This window comes from Falco naumanni, chromosome 3 (assembly GCF_017639655.2).
Source record: "Falco naumanni isolate bFalNau1 chromosome 3, bFalNau1.pat, whole genome shotgun sequence".
NCBI classification, from domain to species: domain Eukaryota; kingdom Metazoa; phylum Chordata; class Aves; order Falconiformes; family Falconidae; genus Falco; species Falco naumanni.
The window spans coordinates 5837364-5853520 of record NC_054056.1 but is presented as its reverse complement, the minus strand read 5'-3'; the positions used below and the strand labels follow the sequence as shown (position 1 = coordinate 5853520).

At 41.0% G+C, this 16157-nt stretch overlaps 1 protein-coding gene across 3 annotated transcripts; it reads right to left on the bottom strand.

Annotated features, from left to right (window-relative positions):
- Window positions 1–1298: 1298 nt before the first annotated feature.
- Window positions 1299–15323, bottom strand: RCAN3 (RCAN family member 3). Of its 3 annotated transcripts, XM_040587887.1 has the most exons (6): window positions 15155–15323; window positions 11138–11176; window positions 8883–9125; window positions 4983–5156; window positions 4257–4428; window positions 1299–3457 (listed from the first exon to the last, which is right to left on the bottom strand). In XM_040587887.1, the coding sequence occupies exons 3-6, from the start codon at window positions 9075–9077 to the stop codon at window positions 3249–3251; spliced, it is 750 nt and encodes a 249-aa protein (XP_040443821.1). In that variant the 5' UTR covers window positions 9078–9125; window positions 11138–11176; window positions 15155–15323; the 3' UTR covers window positions 1299–3248. The 3 variants fall into 3 exon arrangements, with proteins under 3 accessions (XP_040443821.1, XP_040443820.1, XP_040443822.1); XM_040587886.1 differs by lacking the exon at window positions 11138–11176 and having other exon boundaries at window positions 15155–15322; XM_040587888.1 differs by lacking the exons at window positions 11138–11176; window positions 15155–15323 and having other exon boundaries at window positions 8883–9156.
- Between the last annotated feature and the right edge of the window lie 834 nt (window positions 15324–16157).

Sequence of the window (16157 nt, the reverse complement as noted above, 5' to 3'; positions counted from 1 at the left end):
TGCACGAGGTCTTTCTGGGGGGAAGCAGCTCAGCAACAAGGTAGAGATAGAATGAGCAGCAGTGATCACAGGATTGCAAAAACAGGCCCCATTCTTAGCTATTACAAAATAAAACCAAAGTAAAGTACCCCAGCACCTTTTTCTCCAGAATACACAGGCAGACTGCCCAAAACCCATACATTTTTTCAGCTGCTTCTCTAGAAGAATGCTTTAAAGGCATCTGGGATGTTTATTTATACAAAGTGCAAGCACAGAAAGGGCTAAGCTGGTGTCTCTGTGCAAGCCTACTTCTAAAAATAGCACTCCAGTTAATAGCAGGTCAGTGATTAACAGAAACTGGTTCTGACGGTCATTACTGAATGATCATGTGGAATAAATCAAGTAAAATGGATGAAATTCAAGTTTGCGTGGGCAAGGAAGGCTCTGTCACCCCGGAGGTTATGGACCGAGTGAAAGTGGAGTAGAATCACTTCAGATATTGACCGATGGCCAAATTAAAGTTTCCTTTCTGTAAAGCCTCTGCTTCACCTCCTCCTTGCCCACCCATGTCACCCACCTGCGAGGAGCCAGGCACAGCCTCCCGCGGCAGCTGCACAACAGGGCCCCTAGGCACTGTCACAGAAACAAGGCACGGCTTCACACGCAGTCAAGGAATGTGATTTTGTAGCATTTTTAAATATCATTCAATTATATTGTGCCAGTGTGCATTGGGAGAAGGGCAGACAGCTTCCCTCTACTGGCTAACAAAAAAACTTGTGGAAATTTGCCTTATCTGTGAAAGGGAAGCGTACCGGGTGGCACAGGCACATACAGTGCAACAAGCTGATGTTTTACAATTGTGTTGATCAATGCATGTGCATTTAATATAAAGTCTGACCGTTTCCTTTCCTGTGCAAATAGGTCTTCAGAGATTTTTTTGAAAATGTTATTTATTACAACAAAAACTTTACAGAGCTCAGTACTGCAACCCAAATGAGACATTCTCCCCCACAACAGCCTAAGCAGGTGTCAAACCCCCACGCAAAATTCATGTGAGGTGAAAATCCAAGTAGAACCCTGCTGCAACAGGCACCCAAACCCACCATGAAAACCCTCTCAGCCCCTCCTTCAGCCCAGCCAAGATTTTTCTGTTGAAATCCCCAACATCTTCAGCATTATTTTTCCAATAATTTGCTTGTGGAAAACCATAAGCTACCTCAATTCACTCAATTGTTCACTCAATTGCACAAGCACACAACACCATTAGAAATCTTATATATCAAACTTGGGCCACTACGGAATACAGTTTAAAAAGCACGTGAATGGCACTGCATTGTTTTTATTTTAAGTGTCTTTACACAATGAAAGATGTTGGAATGCAAGTTGTTATACATTTTACACAAGATACATTGACAACATTGCTTGCTTGATTTGCCTTATAAAACTGTTTCTGAAGGTTTTCCACTTATTCCTACTTACAGCAACTTCTATAGTGGGGTAGAAATTAAACAATTAACAAAATATAAACACCACAGAAAATCCAAAATGGACTTCTGGAATTTTAAAAATACACAAGCCTGATGGACAACACAAGGGTTTTGTTTCTTCTTTTTTTCAGTAACATAGAACAGCGAGACAGAAGTCGGACTTTAAGTGATTTGAATACCTGAAGAGATACATAAATATCACACCTGTGGAGGAACGATGAACAAACCCCATTTTCCTACCTTTTCAATATATACTATTCCTGCCTCTGGAACAAGGACCTGCCTGCAGGATCCCATTTTGCATCTTGAAGCCAGTGGCAGGAAAGGATCACGAGCTGGCACAATATGAAGTTGAAAACTACCACGCCCATGCAAATTCATGACCATCGCTTTTTCTCTCTGCTGTCAATCAAGTGAAAACACTTTTGAAAATTCAATAAGCACATCATGTAGAACTGAAACACATTAAAATGAATTTGAAAAAGGCCAATTTCTGCATGATTTATATATATGAACATCAGCAGCCTGGTGCATTCACAAATAATTTTATTCTTTTAAATAGAAAAAAGAAGAATCTGTCTAGACTAAAAAAGGTTGGTTATAAAATATCATAAAAGCATAGGAGCACGTGGCATACAGAGGCATATTTTCCTCCTACTAAAAACTCTTAACACAAGATCACAAAATTAAAGATCTATATTTTAAAAGATGCATCCTGGTCTCAAAAGTAGCAGATGCTCTATTAGACAGACAGGAGGCCACACAGAAAAAGTCTTCATGAGAAAGAGCAAACAAGGGCTGAAACTGCATAAAAACTGGCTAAGCCAGGCAACTGATTGCCTTAAAAAAAACCAGGAAACAGACTGGAGAAGTTTAGGAGCACAAGTTAAAAATTAACCCTATATGTTTTATCTCCTAACATAACTTAGTCATAACATAACAGTCACTGAATTTATTTATAAATGTAGGCCATCTCTGGGATTGTAGAGGAACAAACTTTACCATATTTTCAGAGAGGATCACAAACAACACATTCAATAGCTGAATCCATATTTCACTCTACATATTGTAATTCACTCCTGATTAGGTGTCAGTGCAAATGGTTGTACCTACCAGTGTATCACCACAGACAGCAGCAGTAATGCTGGCGACAGACTCTGAGTCTCTCTTCTTAGCGGTCTGTGGTTCTTCCTCCTGTATTCCTCTCTGTGTAGTTAGCAAAGCTACCTGAATTTAGCTCCATACGTGCATTTGTGCCTCATGTCAAATTAAAAACACATCCTTGGCATTTCTGAGGAAAGCAAAGATTAATCTTCACCTCCGAAGATTACTAGCTGGGAAGGAATCTTAGCATAAAAGATCACATTTCACTTGCATTTAACACTATGTTAACTGGAAGCTGTTGTACCAGTACAGGTCAGCTTTTAATTGCTATACAATGAACTTTCTTGAATCCAATCGTGACAGTAAGACATTAATTCAGCACTTGGTACATCACACTACACAATATAAAGAAAAGAGCAACATGTTAACAAGAAATTAACACACAACCAGACTTCCTATTTTTCACTATTTCAAGTCAGGTGGATTTGCTACACTCGGGGGACTAGTCCCTAAAATTAAAGTGCTTTCCAGAGCATTGGCATCCAAACTCTTGAACATGAGAGACAACTACAAGTAAATTCTGTTGTCGCTATACATAACATATAGCAGCAGTACAGACATCAACACATGTACCCATTAAGTATCTGCTTTTTGATACTATCTTGAGTGTCACACAATTTAACAGTGCATAGTACTCCCTACCTCCAGTGTACAATCAAATGCTTTAGATTCAATCAGTATTGTTGCAGGTGGTTCTGGACGCCTTGTCTGCATGATCTTCTGTTTGGGATTTTTTATTTCATCTTCCTCTTCTGTCTCACTTTCACAGACATGGACTACTACGCTAGGAGTCGATTCTGTTCCTGCATGAAGCTCGTACTTTTCCCCTGAAGAGCAGCAAACAAAAATTATGCCAAGTATATCCCCAAGGAAAAGCATTAAGCCACTTTATCTCAAAAACTCCTTAACACCTGCAGTAACACAACCAAATATTCATTTATTCTCATCTCATCTTTAATTTGCTCATCCCTCACACTTTACCAGAACTGTTAAATGCTTTAAAATAGCCCCTGTATCTGTTACACTGTACTGTGACTACAATCAATCTTTTTAACTGGTATTTAAAGGAAGGGAAGGAGGGATATAAAGAACTATCATGAAACACTGAAGACATCAGGAAACAAGCAGCATACAAATTTTTAAGTGATGTCCTTTGTGCTGTACATTTATATGACATTTGTAAATTAAAAGCTACAAAAGCATTTGAAAAGATTAAGCCTCCACGTTCCCTGCTTTTCACAGAAAGCAAACAGCACGTTTCCTAGGAAGGCTCATAAAGAAGTCTGATGATTAAATGCAAAAAGTACATATTAGCATCCTTAATAACTGCAGCTGTCCATCTGCAAGAGACTGAACTTGTCATTCCTCTTCCGGTTTGTTAATTAATACCGAGACTATGACAAAATTTGATAAATGGATGTGACAGAGCTACTACCACAAAATCCAGTTCTGTGCTATACTTTCAGTCAATTAACAAGTTAAGTAAAAAAAAAAGTGATGGATCATTTTATTCAAGTAAGAAACATCACGCAAGAGACACATATCTTCTCACAGAAAGAAAGTAAATAACTTCAAAAATAGCTATCGTGGGTAAGTTATGCAACAAAAGCAGGTAAATATTCCTACCTGGTCCCAACTTGGAGACAGCACAAAGCAAGTCATAGTTTATCAGGGGAGTTGCATCTTCACTCTGTTTCCATCCAACCGGGGGAGATGCCGGTGGTGATATCAGGAACTGTTTAACAGGTTGTGGAGGAAGGAGGTAGGACTTGTCACCTATTTCACTGGATACCTGTACCTGACGACAAAAGCCAAGAGATACAGTATAAGATGACAAATATGCTCTTTTTATTTAGTCTGCTTCCCCAATAACGTACGCCCATTCTCTGTATTAGCAATGCTTAATTCCGCCTAGCTTTAAAAATAATAGTACAGCTTTTGCCAGTTCTCTTGGTATGACACCGCAGAGAGATCCTGCAGTGAAGAAACTGGCCTATGCAAGTATTGACAACGTAGTTGTATACGACATGTGCAAGCTGCTAATCCAACAAGAATATGCCTGTAAAGCACCTACTGTAATGAGATCTTTTGACCCACTTTCTTTCTTTCAGCACATTTGGTTTGTGTCACTACACAGTGACTGTTCCACAGCAATTACAACTTGGTAAGCTCATGCTGAAAAGCAAAACTCTTCCCTAAAAAATGAATTTGTCAATGACTGACAGTAATACATCTCAGTGTAGAAGAATGAGTTGAAGGTAACTTCAAATATTTATCACAAATTAAACTCATGGGCAAACACAGAATAAAGAAACAGGGACACATGTAGGGCATCTTACTGTTCCATAATACCTGTGCAAAGTACAGCTTCAGCTTTTTTCCATTGAAGTCCGTTTCATGCAGTTCTATCCGTGCTCTCGCTGCTGCCTCTGGGTTGCTGAAGTTTATCCTTACTCTTCTAAAGCTTTTAAACAACTGGAATGTAACTCGATTATCGTAGACAGTGAAAAGTGCTTCAAATCTTTCCTAGAGATGAAACACAAAGATTCTCCAACCACAAAACGAACATTTTCACTTAATGAAAACACATTTTCCTTTCACCTTCCTCTCCCAAATCCCATTAATGTCCTTAACTGCCTAAGCCTGCACATTCCATCCTTCCCTCAGTTACCCCGACTTGCAAACCTGCATTCAGTGTAGCACTGCTTTGTCTCTCACTATTTAAATCTGAATTCAAAGAGCGCACTAACATGAACAAACCTATAAAACTCTTAATACGCAAACTGCCACCTAGCGACACCTACTCCTAAGTGCAGATGTCAACAAAACTGGTACTTACAACCTGACTTTCACCAAGGATCTCCAAAAATACTATGCAAATCAGTTTAGTTTATCTAATCTAAAATGTAAGAGATCTAATTTGCAGGTATTCCTTTTTTACCTAGCATGAATGCACTAGGAAATCTCCTAGTATAAATTTTCATTCACTGTAAAAAGTCAGATGAAAAGCAACAGATAAAAAGTACGCAAGCAACCCCTTTTCAATTTTATTTACCATGTTCTGATAATACTCAGTTATTCTAAGAAGTCTACATATGAAAATAAGCAGAAAATGAATACTTTTGCATTAAGAGCTCTTCCCAATGACAACAGTTAATTTGCTTGATTCCAATAGACACTGATCTCTCTACAAAAATCCTGGTGATGCCTTCTTCCCTGTAAAAATAATACAGGATGAGGGGCTGTCATTTTAAGTAGCGCTGAAAAAATTTTCTGGATGATGCCCATGTTAGTCTTCACTAAGATATTATTTTTCTTGTGCAATTCTCTCCAATCTGTACAACATCAAGTTCTTTATTAAATCAGAAAACCTCTTCCTTCTGCACACTGGCCAAATTTTGCACTTGACAAATTGTACAAAACTGCAATCTAGTGGATCAACACTGCAATTGAAAATTATGAAGACAGTGTTCCAATCATAACATTACCCTCAAAAAGGTATCTAAGCAAGAAATAATATGTACTTTATCTGAATTTATCTATTTTGCAGATTGAAGTGAACTTGAAAAAAAACCAACCACTTTTAGATGCCATGTAAAAGAATTACTGAGAGATGTATGCTGAGTTAGACATCTTAACAGTTTTTCTTGTAAACGTGCCGTGTATTTAACCTACACTTAAACGAAAGTGGAAACTGAATTGGATTCAACAACTTGACAGTCAATCAAACATGAACTGTTAAAGCAACGCTTTAACAAATCAGCAGTAAACCCAGAAATATAGCTAGAGAATGTAAAAAAATAGATCAAAGGATGAAGGCAGAAATAGAACGTGAGCAAAATGCTTCCTAAGAATTAAATATACAGATTTCAAATCAATAGTGTCTTTTTTGCCTTTTCTCCTCACCAGAATATTAATCATCACTCATTCATGTGAAGTCTCACAAATGGAAAAGCAAATCATAGAATATTTGTGCCTACATACAGAACTAGGCAATTATTTTTTACAGTTGTGACTACTACAAAATCAGGGAAGAGGAAGATAGAAGCAGACTATCAAAACCTAAGTGCTGCTAGCTTTGCTAGCATTACCAAATGAACTAAATGAATGTTGGGTAGCAAAACCATTATGTGCGACCAAAAAAAATTCCAAAACCAAACACTGACACCCCCCCACAAAAAAACCCCGAAACCCCAAAACCACCAGAAGTTTTCAAATCACTTTCTGTTTGTGCACAGGCAGCACAATTTCCATTCGTTTCATGAACTGTTTGCTGTGCATTCAGCCTTTAAAAGAAGATGTAGCCAGAAGTACATCAAGCCACTAAAATGTGTGTCCAGGGGCTGACTTAAGCTGCATTTCATAAAACAGGTAAAAATGGAATATATCAAAGCACCTCTATTCTTCTAAGCGATAGGAAGAAGCCTGAATAGTAAGCATGCAATTTGCAGATACAACGTATAATTCTGACTTATTCTAAACTAATGTCTTGGCTGTAACAATCAGCTTAGGTGAGCTTACTGACAGTACAATCAGTACACTTTACAAACTGTATTTGAAATGAAATATTTTACATTTGTAGTTACATTTACAAGTGGTTTAACATGGCAATTGATGGTATCCCAGTATCATTAAAGAAAAAGCTAGCGCATCTCATTTGATATACCTCATAGGCATGAGCATACTGTAGGAATACTTTCATGGAAAAAAGCAAAAATGCATTAAAATGACAAAAATCACAGGTAGATATGTGCAAGCCAGTTTAGCAAGGCAACATTTCAAATGCAGACTTTCTATACCAGGCACACAGTGAACGACAGGGCACTGCTGTTTCTGTAGCATAAGTCCAGCTTATTATTTAATGCTCCATTGATTGACTGATGCTTTACTACCTTCTTTCAAGGGCTGTAACCACCGAAACAAATGGAGTGCTGTCCACTTTTGAAGTTTTTTGAACTAGAAGCTGATCTTGTACAAATAGTAACAATTTAGATTAGTCACCAGCGAGTTAAAAATTTATACAGAAAGCAAGATGTCATCTTGCATTTTTTAAAATTAGATGACAAATGATTTACATACTCTTACCCACTCCCTGTTCTGTTTTTTTCCAGTAAAAACAGCGTTATTATACAAGGCTAGAAATTAACTCTTTACTGATGTACACAGGCTAGCAACAACTCATGCTCTTTGAAGGGAAGAATTTAACACAGGCATATAAGTAATGGCTAGTGAACTGTATTTCATCCTCTCTATACAATACAGGAAAGAAAAAATAAAGCATTGCACCTGAAAATAAGCCACTAAAGACTCAATAGCCTTTTCTGGCATCTGTCTTTCATACTGACAGGAATACAATTATAACAAACTGTAAGAACAACACTATGTAATATCCTCCTCCTCCTCCTGCAAAGATGTGTAAGCTGCTTTACAAACTGTTTACGTGACACCATGTGCACGTTCTCAAGCAACGACTGTTCCTTTTATTTTGAATATACAGTATCGATTTGTCAGGTGCACTGGCTTAGGAATTCAGCTCACAGTAAATATTTGAAATATTGACCTATATTTCAGTACACAATTTAGCAACTCTGAGGCACAGAGCAGCATTTCCTACCTGACACCACACCTATCCCTCCAATGTTTAAACACTTTTCAACAAAAACATAGGCTTCGTAAACTGAAACTGAAAAAGCTGCAGACCAAAGCTTTCATCTCAGCCCCTCCTATTTTCCCTAACTCATGTAGTGTACATAATTATTCATGCTGCTCTTAGAAGCAAAGGGAAAGTACAGATTTGACTGAATACTGATGTTAGCAAGCCAAAGAAGATTCATTTTATTATAAGGTCTTTAGAAGCCACTTTCAAAGTGTTCCAGTGAGAACACACATCCTGCAAATTTGTAAGGCTCTTTTAAAAGAATCCTTGCCTTGAAATAAAATCTGAAGGCAAATCTACATGTTTATTTAAATCTGCCCTTAGATAAAGAGGAAAAAAAAATATCAGGGGAGTGTTTAATGGGAGAAGCACTGTGTGTCTATTAACAATTTCAAATGCCAGAAAAGTGTAGTATTATCTGTCCTTTGGTAACTGTACACATTCTGATCCGAGCTTACCAGGTAAATAGACTGGGTTGGTTTTTCCCCCCTCCCAATTATAATGTGCAGTAATATACTGAAAATCTAGATTAAATAAGTTCAATAACGATCTATACTTACAATACTATACTCCAAATATGCCTCTCTCTACCTTACCTTTTCTTCCTGTACCTCAAACACAGCTTCATGAACACTGCAAGCAAAGAGTGAGGTAGGCAAGTCACTCAAATCCATCATCTCTTCCAAATCATCTTCATTTTCTCCAAAAATCATCTGTTCTTCCTCTTCTTGATCGCTGCTGTAGAGGTCCGACTGGCTGTCGCTCCAGGACTTCATAGTATCTCTGAGCATCGTTCACCCAAAGGAACTCTTCGTTACGTTCCAGCTTCTAACAGGGGTCTGCCATTCCAGAAAACAAAACCAGAACAGACTGTGAAGACAACACGTGTTCTTGCTTTAACTGCTCTTTAAGGCAAATATTCTTTTTACATAAAGGAACAGAAATCAACATGAAACTTGTTCTCTCATCCACAAAACAGAGCACTGTAACCTATTTCTGCAAGTGGGATACAGAGCCTGCTGTTCAAACTAGAAAAAGGAAGATAAAGTCACTCAGTCAAGTAAATAGCATTTCTCCTCCCTTTACTCTGACATAAGAACTACAGCATTGTTCTAGAAGCTTTTCTCCATGACATACTTTTCAGTTAATAGCAGCCTCTTATTTAATAACTTAAAAGCACTTCCCAAGTAATCAGAGCAGTCTTCTGATATTTGAAGAAGTATCTTTATTTCATCAATGAGAACACATGTATACAGCAAGCTGAAATCATCTGTCCAGAGCCTCTCCAAGCCAGTGGCAGATAAAGGAACAAGATCCCCTAATGTAAGGAGATTCTCTTCTCCTAAGCACTGGAGAATGCCTTCCCCATAGTAGGAGAATATCTATAGCCTTGAGTAAACATATCAAGGAAGAAAAAAAGAAATGCAAACAATCAAGAGACTAAATAAAAGACTTTAGGCAATCTAGTTTTTACACAATAAAAAAAGATTTTAATGGAGTGTACCTTTTGCCACCAGTCACTGCAGAAGTCACAAAAAGGTTAACACAGTACTGTATATTCTAATGTAAATGACTGAAAACATGTAACTACCATACCTAGATTTGGAAAAGGTGTTAATTTGTGACTTAACACTAAAAAAAAAAAAAAGGTAAGTAAAGATATTGTTTCATTGGCAATGATCTCATTTGAATATTTGCTTAACTAGCTAATTCTTTTGAAGCAGTCACTGAGAAATCCTAATAACTGAAACTAATATAAATTTTAAAATGCATTAAAAAATGCATAATAAATCCATGCTCACTCATGGGAAAAGGTTTAAGACAAGTTTTCTAATTAACAGCAGTCAAACACTCTCAACACTTTGTACTCATGGAGAAATAGCCTGTGAAAATGAGAAAAAAAGCTCTAGTTCCTATTTTGAGTATTTACAAACTGCTTAGAGACACACGCAAGATGTGATGCTAAATTAAATTATTTAAATCGATGTCACCTCAGTGTGGACACATAAAAGCTGTCTGAGGCAATGTGCGCACACACACACATAACTGCACCAGCTCACTGCCATAACTCTAGTCAAACCATCACAAAGTTAAGCATAAACCTGGCTAAATTCTCCCAGTACACCAAGTTTCAAAATTTTCACAGGAAATGTTCCTCAGGAATCACAGAAAGAGGGATGTAAATGCAAAAAAAAAAATTATATAGCTAGTAGAAACTTAATTTTTTGTGCTTGCTAATTCATGCAAAAAGGAAAGAGAAAAGGAAACAAAAACACGCCAACACGGTAAAAACAAAAGCCACCATCTGGCTTGGCAGCACAGACTCCAAGAGAGTTCTGGGGTAACCAATCCAACATGCAACAAGACACAGACGCCTCCGATCAAGCCAAGAGAACTAAGAGCAACACACTAGCTTTATCGTGGGTTTGGTCCTACCCCCCCAAGCATCCCCATCAGAGAGTAGTATGGGTCACAGTAAGAAACACCTAACCCACATGACCGCTCCAAACCCCTGGTTTTCCAACAAATCAAAGAATGAGGAGACTGGCAAACAAGGCAAGGCAAGAACACAAAACTAGCACAGAAAAAGGAGTTTGGAAATGCTGGCATGTAAATTCAAATACTTAAATTAATGGTGGGTAAGACTTAACAGTAAGATGGGAAGTAAGGTAACATCCAGATTGACAGAAAATTTGGTCAAATTGGCCACACTATGCAGAGCCTTAAAAGGTTCAGGCTGTTTGAACCTCATACATGACAAAATGAAGTCAAAGCAGCAGACAGGAGGGAGACAAAAGCATCAAGAAGAAAGGAAAAGCATCAAAAACAGTGCACTGTTACTGTGACTTACATTGTGCCTGCGGTAGTACTCCTCTCAATTCTGTCAGTACTGGGGAATCAGAAACCACAATTAAAATGAGAGAGAATATAATCCACAGATTATCAACCAAATCTATTCTCCTTTGAAGTTGTTATCATCTGTTATGTCATTTAAAGAACTGCAATCTGCAGATTACTAACACCAAACACTGCAGTGACCACAGAGATGTTCCTGTGTTTGGTATGTTAGCACAGAGGAACAGGACTTCAGGAAAAAATGAGCAAAAAGCTCGACAAAAAGAAGGCAGATCTGGGGTTTTACACAAATAAGATGCCTGGACACTATTCCTGGGTAATATTCTGTAATATTCTGTACAATGAGACTTTGTATGGGCTCCTTGAATAGAAACTATCTTTTACACACCAATAAGATAGGCATGCAAATATCTGCTTAAAAATATAATAAAACTGATACTGTTAAAAAGAGCAATCCAACTACTTTCTAGAACACCAACTTAAAAGATATCAAGAATGCATGGGGGGGATTAAAAAAAAAAATATCCTAGTTTTCCCTTCTTTTGCCAAATTTGCTTAAAGTAATTCCAAGAATTAAAATTAAATTCCAAGTTCCAGCTTGAGAAGGTTCTAAATCTGTTATTATTTTGGAAAAAAAAAAAAAAAGAAAGAAAAAAAAAAGACATCCATGTTATTTCCATGCCTGTTTAGTTTAACAGAACAGGGCAATTTTGTAAATTAAAAGGTGTTAACATACAAAAGCAGTAAAAGGGAAGAACGATAGCTAGGTCAACAATACTATTAAGAAAAGGTTCTTCTCAAATCAACTTGGGAATTGGAAAGGAAACAATAACAAGCAACTGAAGTGTGTTCAAATGCCAGAGCTCAGATTATCACAGAATTTCACACACACTGTACAAGAGGATGGGAAGAAAAAAGAAAGGAAAAAAAGCCAACCAAAAAGCTCCAAGATGTAGCTTCTTTCACAATTTAATTTATAGAACATTAAACAATTCAAGTAACCTATGAATTAGACTGAGATAAAGCAATGGCTGCAAGGTCACTATGATTTTCACCATGCACGAACTAGTCAGACATAACTGAAATTTTCTAGTTAGCATCTTAACATTAAAGAAATTAAAACTTGCAGCCCCTGTATCTTTAGTCTTCTGTGTCAAATTAATTTCATCCAGTCCATGTGAAACAGGCGGTCAACAACTATCATTGTCTAACTGTGTATTCCCACCTTCAAAATACACACATTTTAAAAAAACTACCAAGGCACAACTGCCCAGAAACAGAGCTGACAGCTCTGGTGATCCTGCACTGTAGGCCTGTCTTCTGTTGACCACAAAAGATCTTCCCTGTGAATCTTTTACTGCGTAAATATCCTCGATATGAAGAAAATAGAGCTTTTTGCTTAACCGCAATTTGTGGTATTATGAAACATTACTGAATTCTGCATAGGCATGCATTATTGCACAGAAGGGATGCTCTTCATGTTTGTAAAGAAGTTTAAGGATCCCAATGGAAAAACCACACAAACCTGTCTAGGCACACTGTATACTAGCTCAGCACACAGCAAACAGCCTCACTGGCTTCAAGTTTGGTTATATATGAATTCATCATTTTGTAACATTTAAATTCATCAAAAAAACATTTTACTGGAAGATATTTTCTGCTCTGTAAAAAGGCAGTGGGTCTCAAATGATGCGTGTAAATGATCCTGGAGTGCTGGGCAGTTTAAACCTCCCCATTACCATGAAGCAGATAATGTTCTTTTCTCAACTAATAACAAAAATTGAATTACCAGAAATCGTGTTGCTTTAGAGAGCAAGAGTAGGAACTTGTATGCTATTAAGCTGCAGAAGACAATGCAGTTACTCCCTTGAATTCCTGCAAACAGTCTGCAGGGAAAGCAATTTAATAGAAACAATCTTAGTCAAAGTTAAGGAAACATTTCAGCAACAAGATCATCAGTTCTGTGTAATTTATAGTCTGGCATTTATTGCTAGTATAAAAACAAAACCTGAAAAGCTTCTGTGGAGAGCACTGAACTATAGAAGCTACTTCAATTATGTTCGGGGGTTAAAAAATTTAAAAAATTAGAACTGTGATGCATTCTTAATCATAAACCTACATGGGTAATTCTATTTTTTAACAGATTACTTGTTTTTTCCTCCCACTTCACCCAAATCAGTATCAAAACACCAGGTTACTGAGCGATGCAAAAATATCCAATGGGTCCCCTGAAATAAGGGTGAGACAGGTAAGACTGATGTATGAATGTTAATTAAGAGGTACTGTTAGAAACAGTACTGTGAGAAGTGATATTTTAACAGATTATGTTGAACTATTTTATTGGGGGGGGGGTTATTATTATTTATTAGAAAGCATCAAAATCAGAAGCAGCAGCACTCCGAGCTTGACAGGTACACCGTTGCAATTATCAGTGCCACGGCCAAATGGTTCTGCCTTAGTCTCCCTTATGCAAAAAGGGAATTACTTCACTTGCCTCTTCCAAAAGGTGAGAAGTACCTGTTTATAAGATAGTCTGGTATGAATGGAAATACACAAATGCTAGCCGCTTATTACAACCAGCTAATTCTTACAGCAGTATTAACAGCAATAAACAATTCAAAATTCATCATGTAGACAACTGACAATACTTCTTAGCAAAATCACTCGCTCCTTCTTAGATTTTAGATTAAATGGCCTAATGCAGTGGGACTAAAAGGATCTCAAGAACTAAAGCCTCTTGGATAAGACCTTTTACTAACTCCTTTGTTCTCCTAAGAATTAATACCTGCTTATCATTTGAATGCCAGCTGACAGGTACCTCTGAAACACTTAAAAGCAAACACTTAAAAGCAAACTCTTCAGCTGCATACAAAGCTTAAGACCTTCAGAAATTTAGGAAAGCTGTGGGAACACAGTTTCTGCCACTGAGGGCACTTGACTTTGGCCACCCAGCTTCTGCCACCAAGGGCGCACGGCTTTGGCCACCCAGCTTCTGCTACTGAGGGCACCTGCCATCGGCCACCCAGCTTCTGGCACTGAGGGCACCCAGCTTCTGGCACCCAGCTTTGGCCACCGAGAGCACCCAGCTTTGGCCACCCAGCTTCTGCCACCGAGGGCACCCAGCTTTGGCCACCCAGCTTCTGCCACCGAGGGCACCCAGCTTTGGCCACCCGGCTTCGGCCACCGAGGGCACCCAGCTTTGGCCACCCGGCTTCGGCCACCGAGGGCACCCAGCTTCGGCCACCCAGCTTCTGGCACTGTGGGCATCCAGCTTCTGGCACCCGGTTTTGGCCACCGAAAGCACCCAGCTTTGGCCGCCCGGCTTCGGCCACTGAGGGCACCCAGCTTCGGGCACACGGCTTCTGGCACTGAGGGCACCCAGCTTCAACCACCTAGCTTCTGCCACCGAGGGCACCCGGCTCCGGTCACCCAAGGCTTCAGCCGTGCACCAGAGCACGGGTACCCACCGCACCGGGGGGGTCCGACCCCCACACGGCCCGGAGCCGCTCAGGCACTGCTGCCACACCAGCAGCTCCTCGCCCCGCCGCATCCCACCGCTCCGGAGCGCTTCCCGGGCACACACGGGCTGCAAACGGCAGGGCAATTTCTACAGAAAGTCAAATCCGCTCGGTGGAGTTTAGAAACTCAGGCTCAACGCTGCAAACCCGCAGAGGACTGGTCTACCCATGGCAAGTTAACGGGCTGGGGTTAACACCCAAGTTCAGGGTTAATACCCCGCGTGATAAACACGGGGGTGGAGGTGGGGACCAACAACCCCAAACCTACATCCGCCCTCAGGAGCAACTGGTAAAGGAGAAAACTTCGCGGCCGCTCGGGCGGGACGGGCGGGCTCGGCCAGGCCTCACCGCCCCTCAGCCACCCGCCCGGCAGGCGGCGGGCGCTGCTCGGCAGTGAGGGGCCGCGCCGCCTCACCTCAGGGACGGCTGAGGGGACGGGGAGCAACAGATGGCTGGCGGCGGGGAGGGGGAGGGAGGGGAACGGGGGCGCTCACCGTCTTCCTCGGCGGGGATCCCCGCGGCAGCGAAGGGGAGCCGCGCCAGGGGCGGCAGCGGGAACGCGCACTCCCCGCCGGTCACCGTGCGGAGCGAGCGGCTGCGGGAAGGGACCGGCGAGGACGCGCCTGCGTGCGCGCCCCCTCGGCTCCGCATCGCCTCAGGGAGTCGCGGGGGGGGCGGGGGGCGGTGACCCGGATGGAGGGGGCGGGGCTCTGCGCATGCGCCAGCGCCGTGAGGCGGGCGGCCATCTCCTCACCGCCAGCGCCTCGGCTGAGGGGATGCGGGCCCGGCCCGGCCCCGCCGCCCGCCTCTTTCGAGGGCTTTCTGGGCCCATTCCGCCGCCCCGTAGCGTCCGGGGGTCTGCACAGCAAAGGGCACGGAGCTTAGGTGAGACAAAGGGTGTTTTACACGGCTAGATCCTTGGTGAGGTGACAGGCTCCCACTGTCTGAGGTGAGAGGCATCCACTGTCCGCCAGGCCTGGAGGAGAGGCTTCCAGTGGGAGCGGCAAAACTCGGGGAAATGTTATCCTAAAGCTACACATTACTCTAGGAACCGCGTCTGGAGAAACGGTTGGCTGCAGAGTTCCCGGCCAAGTATGGCGGATGGACGCCTCTTCCACAGTTTTAATTAACAGACTTGAAACACTGTTGGGAGACCCACCAGAGGAGCACCTCAGGGTGGCCCAGCAGGATGTTTGGGTGACGCTGAAGGTTAAAGTTAAAGGAGGACGCGGGACTGGCTCTGGGATGTGCTGCGATGCTCCAAGCCAGGCAGGTTTCTGCTGCCAAGGGCCCACGTATGCTCCTAGATAATGGCCAAAGTTAATCAGTTGTGCTTTGCAGTTGACCATGGCCGGCAGACACGCTCAGGCAGTTGCCAGATGGGAACAGTGACAGTTTTCCTCATATTCTCTCAGAGTAAATCATGGCTTAATCCAGCAATGAAGTGATCTGAGACAGTGGTCATCTCAGCTGTGTAGTAAATGAATGCTTGTATGC